The following is a 6,074-nucleotide window of genomic DNA, read 5'->3' as shown; positions in this document are numbered from 1 at the left end:
AAATACTCCGTTTAATAGGGAACTCCAATCGGGTATTCTTAGAACGTGACGACATACGACATGTTCTCTGAACCGTGATCGATATACCCGTACAAGGTCCGTATATTGTGTTCACACACAGAGAGGCGCGAAGTAGGAGGGTGGGTGGGGGGAAGAGTCCGATGCCAATATTTATTGATGGCGAAAACAGATTTGTTTGTTAAAACCGTAGCTCTTTTTTATTGTGCATTAATAAAGATTTTACAGTACTGAGAAGAGTGATTGCAGATTTAAAGGTCCAACGTCAAAGTTGTATAATGACGATGTACCGCCAAAATTATTAAGTTTTGCTTTGAAATTGAAATATTATACATTATATTATATTATGTTATAAAAAGTAAAGCCAAATAATTTACTAATGGACAAAATGCAGTGGATACTCTGTCGATGGCGACCACTACCAGCACAAAGGAGGCGGATAACAAAGGTATTTGCACAAGCAGTTTGGCAAATAAACTAAGACAATTTTAGACCCCATTTTGAAAATTATTACTTTTTAAAATTAAATTAAAAGATAATAATAATAATAAAAACATAAGTTGATGCTATATTCTAAATATCTGAATAAAAAATATATTACTAGTAAGACTTTACATGGCCATAGGAACGTTATATGAAGTTGAGGTGCACAATATATATTGGGAACATCGATACAGTTTTAAAATGTAAATATCTAGTGACAACGCTAACAAACAAACACACGTAACACAAAAAAATAAAACAAAGCAACACCCTCCTCAAGTATTGCGGGACGTAGCCCAGCGGTAAGGCGCTAGCTCGATGCGTGGTCGGTCTGGGATCGATCCCCGTCGGTGGGCCCATTGGACTATTTCTCGTTCCAGCCAGTGCACCACGACTGGTATATAAAAGACCGTGGTATGTACCACTCTGCCTGGGATGGTGCATATAAAAGATACCTTGCTACTAATCGATAAGAATAGCCTATGAAGTGGCGACAGCGGGTTTCCTCTCTCAATATATGTGTGGTCTTTAACCACATGTCTGACGCATGTCTTGCACCCTCCCCAAGTTCCTACGGTCATGCTTAACTAAATCCTAGCAATGACCAGGGCCGTACCCTGATCAAAATCCTACGGGCACTACTTTTTATAAATAAATGAAACACTATACTAATTAAACACTGAGATATGTATGCTGTTTTCTGGAGTAAAAAGACGAAAAAACAGTGAGATTCTTAGGGCGGCAACTGATCCCCCCCGCCCCCGGAGGGTACGGCCCTGGTGATTCATTGTAGAAACTTCCTTGTGTAACAAGACACAATAAAGAGGGTATATACCCTGGCCTGACGACATAGAAACCGAAACCGCCGTCTGTGCAAAATTAATGTTTGATCAAGCGGAATACGTTTACTGTAATCAAACTGCGTTAACACTCAGAAAGCGCCAAAATGGAACGGTCTCGAGTTGACAGTGGTATGTTTATTTCACTGATAGTTTGCTGCATTATGTTTATAATCAATATCTAGGTCATTTCACAGTAGAGTGCAAATATAACACACATTTCGCTTCACTGATAAAGATTATTACGGCTGGGCACTTTCGCCATGCCAGTTCTTTTTTACTGTTCACCATTTTCGAATTTTCACAAAATAATTGGGGGTAGTATTGCGTTATTTTGTAATGAAAAAGTGTACCATAAGAGCAGATAATCTAGTCTAGTCGGTAGAGTTCTTGTATAAGTGATGGCTCTCGGTAGACCCATTCTCTGACTGGTTTGTAAATTTCACCCGTCCCTACCAGTGCACCACGACTGGTATATCAATGGTCCTGCCTGTGGGAAAATGCATATAAATGATCCCCTGCTAAAGGTATCATGTAATAGATTTCCTCTAAGACTATATTTCACTATTAACAAATGATTCAAATCCAGTAGCTGATGATTAATAAATTAGTGTGCTCTAGTTGTGTTGTTAAACGAAATAAACTTTACTTTATACATCGTACACTGGATCGTAAAACGTGATGATGTATTCACCTTCCTCGTACTGGTATACAATAGGTGATATTTTCGTCTTGCTATCAAACAAACCCAAATAGTCATTGGTTCCCAGGAGCTTTAACGGCTGTCCTGCCCCCTCCCCCCCCCCCCCCCCCCCCCACACACACCTCAACAATGTGCGTTTTACCTGCAGAATGGTTAGGTATAAGATCACTAAACTGACTAAACGGTTAAGATATAACTGGTCGTAAATGAATGAATGCATGTTTAACGACATCCCAGCACAAACATACACATCGGCCAATGGTCGTGAAAGAAGATAAGATATATATATATATATATATGTATATGTATATGTATATGTATATGTATATATATATATATGTATATATATATATATATAATATATATATATATATATATATATATATATATATATATATATATATTATGTACAAAGAGTGTAAAGAACTGGATAAAATGCAATACAATATATATATACAAAGTATAATTTAAAACTTTGTATAGAAATCAAAATGTATTAACAAATTTAAAATTAATTCTGGATGGACTTTAAAAGATTCTACTACATTTCTATTACCAAATAATATATTTATTCGTCGGCTTCAGATGATTACACTTCACCAATGTGTAGCGCACTGTGTATTCGTCAGAATTGTAACCACATCAGCTCTTTTTTCTGTTCAGATAACAGCATATTGTTTATTGACTTTCTGCTTTTCAGATAATACCATTCTGTTTATGGACGTTTTGCCTTTGGCTCAGCCTGGTCATTATTTCATTCTGTAGCACATTGGTTCTGCAGATCCAAATCCACCCACGAAAGCCGAGATGTGGTGATGAAAAATGCCTTCTTTCAGCATATATTTAGTATGCTTTTGTTTTCTACTGGATTTGTCTCTGTCCTTGAGAGAAAAGAATATCAAATGCGCCTCTCCCCCAGAGTGTCGAGATGGATGCACGGATGGATACAGAGGACCTTACTGCAACAGACGGTGTCCAAGAAAATGTTTAAAATGTCACCGTTACACAGGAGATTGTTCGAGTAATTGCCACGATGGACATTTCGGCAGGCGTTGTAGTACGCGGTGTTATTTCTGTAACAAGTGTGACATGTACGGCAACTGTCTGTCGGAGGATGACACAGAAGAAGCTACGTCCTTCACGACAGCCAACTCAGTTACTTCGAGGGTCACCATTAGAACCAGGCGTTTGAAGGCCTCGCGTAACTATGCGGGTAAGCAAACATTTTGCTTGTTTAATAAAATAACAATGTGATGAAACACCTTGGAAGATGAAATATTAATTCTATATACAGAATGGGTTTAATCTTTTTAATCATATCAAATAACAAAACGTTTGATGCTGTCTACAATTACGATGAATAATTTAACATGTATTTAACGACACCCCAGCACAAAAATAGAGATCGGCTGTTGAGTGTCAAAGGTAAGCATATCAAATTAATTATTTCCATTAAAGGGACATTCCTGGGTTTGCTGCATAGTAAGATGTTTCCGACTAAAAAATATGTCTACGATTAAACTGACATATTAAATATATTTTGTTGTTTAGAATATCAATGTCTGTATATTCAATGTGTTTCTAGTCTTAATATTTGTAAGAAGCCCAAACTGGATTTTGTCTTCAAATAATTTCGTACGTACAAAACAAAAACATATTTTAGGAAATAAAATGAAATTTAACCTAGTACAAATATTAGAACGATCAGAAACTCGTTTAATATACAGCCACGAATATTTTATTCAGAAAAATATATTTGATAATTAATTACAAACGTTGAAAGGTATCTGTTAGTCGATAACATCTTAAAAATTGCAGCAAACTCAGGAATGTCCCTTTAAACATTTTTTTTATAATTATCTAAGACAGTGTGAAGAGCTGTGGGAAACGTACAACAGAATACAATGCAAATATCAAGATACGTATATTTTAAAATGTTGTATAATAGAAAAATCAAGATACGTATATTTTAAAATGTTGTATAATAGAAAAATCAAGGTATGTATATTTTAAAACAAAATGTTTCAAACTTCAGAATTTATTCTGCGTGGAATTTAAATGATTTCAAAACATTTCTGTTGCCGAATATTCACATAATCACATTATGCAATTCATTGTTATCAGATTAGGTGTTTCGTCAAGTAATTATATATATATAATTATATATAATTATATATATAGTAATTATATATATATATCATTACAGTTTTACCACCACCGCCCCCCCCCCCCCACCTCTTTCATTCATTTAATTAGCTTTATTTTATTTTATTTTATTTATATCATTTATTTTGTTCTGATTTATTCACTCATTCATTCATTTATATTTGTTAATTAATTCACTCATACTAAGTATTCAGCCCCCCCCCCCCCCCCCCCCCCCCCCCTTTTGTATCACTATTATTTGACCTTTGTTAGTTTTACAAGACCTTTAATCTCTTACCAGCAGTTTACTCTGCAGTTTCTGCAGTTTTTACTTGAGTTGTACTCACTCCTACATTCTCAGCTTCATAGCTTGTTTTTAGAGTGGTTGTTTACCTCGCATTAGGTTTATTTCATTTATTCAATTCATGTTTTCATGCAGGATGGTTTGACTTCTTTTAGCTTAGTTTTAAAGTAAGTTTCTTTTTATGTTTTAAGATTATTTTATTAAATTTTAATAAATATATTATTATTAGCTGAGCTAGCTCAGTAATTATTTTCATCTAAATTTATGTTATATTTAGGCCTAATATTATTTTTAAAAAATTAGTTTATTTTACACATATACTCAAGTAACTTTTTGTCTTTATTACTTGTAAATTATCCGGGTAATTCCTTTTATGTATTCAGATTGTTTTTGCTATTGGTTTATCCATTTATGCATTCATTCGTTCATTATTATTTTGTTATTTTGTTCATTATTTTGTTCTTTGTTTTATTTACCCTTAATTATTATTTTATTCCCCCTACCCACACTTTGTTTTACCTCAGTCAGTGTTACCATACTTTTAATCTTTGACCAGTTGTTTGTTCTGCAGCTTTTATCTTACGTTACTTTATTTGTAGGTCCTCTTCTTGTACAGACTTAAGTATATTATTTATTATTTTAATTACAGCTTTAACTGTTTTTGCTAGTGGTTTTATGTGCGTATTTTTATTTTTGTCGACAGATTTCCCTGATGAATCCTGAGCAGGCGAAAATTTGAATTAAAGAGGGATATATGACTTTTAAACGAGGCTTCTGACTTTTTCTTTATATAAAATATATTATCTCAAGCCCCCTTGCTACTTTAGAGGAGAGGTGCCAGCAACATAGAAGGATTTTCTATTCGTATATATATATGTATATAATAACAGTGTTCTAGCTAGCAATAAATAGAGGGGCGCTGCGCCCTGCCCCCGTGTTGTGCCGCCGTGCCGTGTTTGTTGCCGAACCGCCCCTGCTTATCGCCGCCCTGCCCTAATTCATTGTCAAACAAAAATACGAAATCTTGCTTTCGTCTCAAAGCGTGTACAGTGTTGTTACGAGTCTGAATTCACAACTAAAAAACATTTGACAATACATTGTTTGGCCACAGTTGTGAAAGCCGACAGCAGTAACGTGGTATGTTTTTTCTTTTCTATTGTTAGTCGATATGACTGCAGACGAGCGGACAGGCAGTCTTACAAAGCTTGAATGCGAAGTAATCCTCACACCGTCACGCACATAACCACACACCACCTAGCTGAAATTAGACCATCATGATAAACTTCGACAGAACGTCAAATGTGAAATTTATTTTGATAAGTAAATTTTTGAAAGTAATTTTTGCCTTTGCAAATACCCAGACCAAGATACATATAGTTTTAACTGATATCAGTAGTCCTTATCAATGACACATTGATTGCATCTTTATAATATGGCACAGAGTAAACTTGCAACACTGGTTATTTGGTGTATGTAGGCATAACTGTGTTTTGATAAAAGCATGACTGTAAAAGCTATTTAATGAAATCTATCTAGACCTTGACATGCAATAATAACCGTTTTTAAATGCACCCATGCGCGT

The 6,074-nt window shown here is 34.9% G+C and overlaps 1 protein-coding gene across 2 annotated transcripts; it reads left to right on the top strand.

The window, feature by feature from the left end:
* The first annotated feature begins 1,364 nt into the window (after positions 1 to 1,364).
* LOC121369237 lies at positions 1,365 to 5,616 on the top strand. Of its 2 annotated transcripts, none has more exons than XR_005957580.1 (3): positions 1,365 to 1,472; positions 2,744 to 3,256; positions 3,909 to 3,973. XR_005957580.1 is itself a non-coding variant. In XM_041494191.1 (3 exons), exons 2-3 carry the CDS (start codon positions 2,866 to 2,868, stop codon positions 5,213 to 5,215), a joined length of 411 nt encoding a protein of 136 aa, XP_041350125.1. In that variant the 5' UTR covers positions 1,365 to 1,472; positions 2,744 to 2,865; the 3' UTR covers positions 5,216 to 5,616. The 2 variants fall into 2 exon arrangements, 1 of the variants encoding a protein (XP_041350125.1); XM_041494191.1 differs by lacking the exon at positions 3,909 to 3,973 and adding an exon at positions 5,196 to 5,616.
* The last annotated feature ends 458 nt before the right edge of the window (positions 5,617 to 6,074 follow it).

This window comes from Gigantopelta aegis, chromosome 3, assembly GCF_016097555.1.
Source record: "Gigantopelta aegis isolate Gae_Host chromosome 3, Gae_host_genome, whole genome shotgun sequence".
Classification (NCBI taxonomy): Eukaryota; Metazoa; Mollusca; class Gastropoda; order Neomphalida; family Peltospiridae; genus Gigantopelta; species Gigantopelta aegis.
The sequence above is the reverse complement of the archived record's forward strand: the minus strand, read 5'-3'. Positions and strand labels throughout refer to the sequence as shown.

Coding starts and splice junctions, on each gene's coding strand:
- LOC121369237 (XM_041494191.1), top strand. CDS start 2,866: ATGCCTTCTTTCAGCATATATTTAGTATGCTTTTGTTTTCTACTGGAT. Junction 3,257..5,195: donor GGCCTCGCGTAACTATGCGG/GTAAGCAAACAT, acceptor TTTTGTCGACAG/ATTTCCCTGATGAATCCTGA.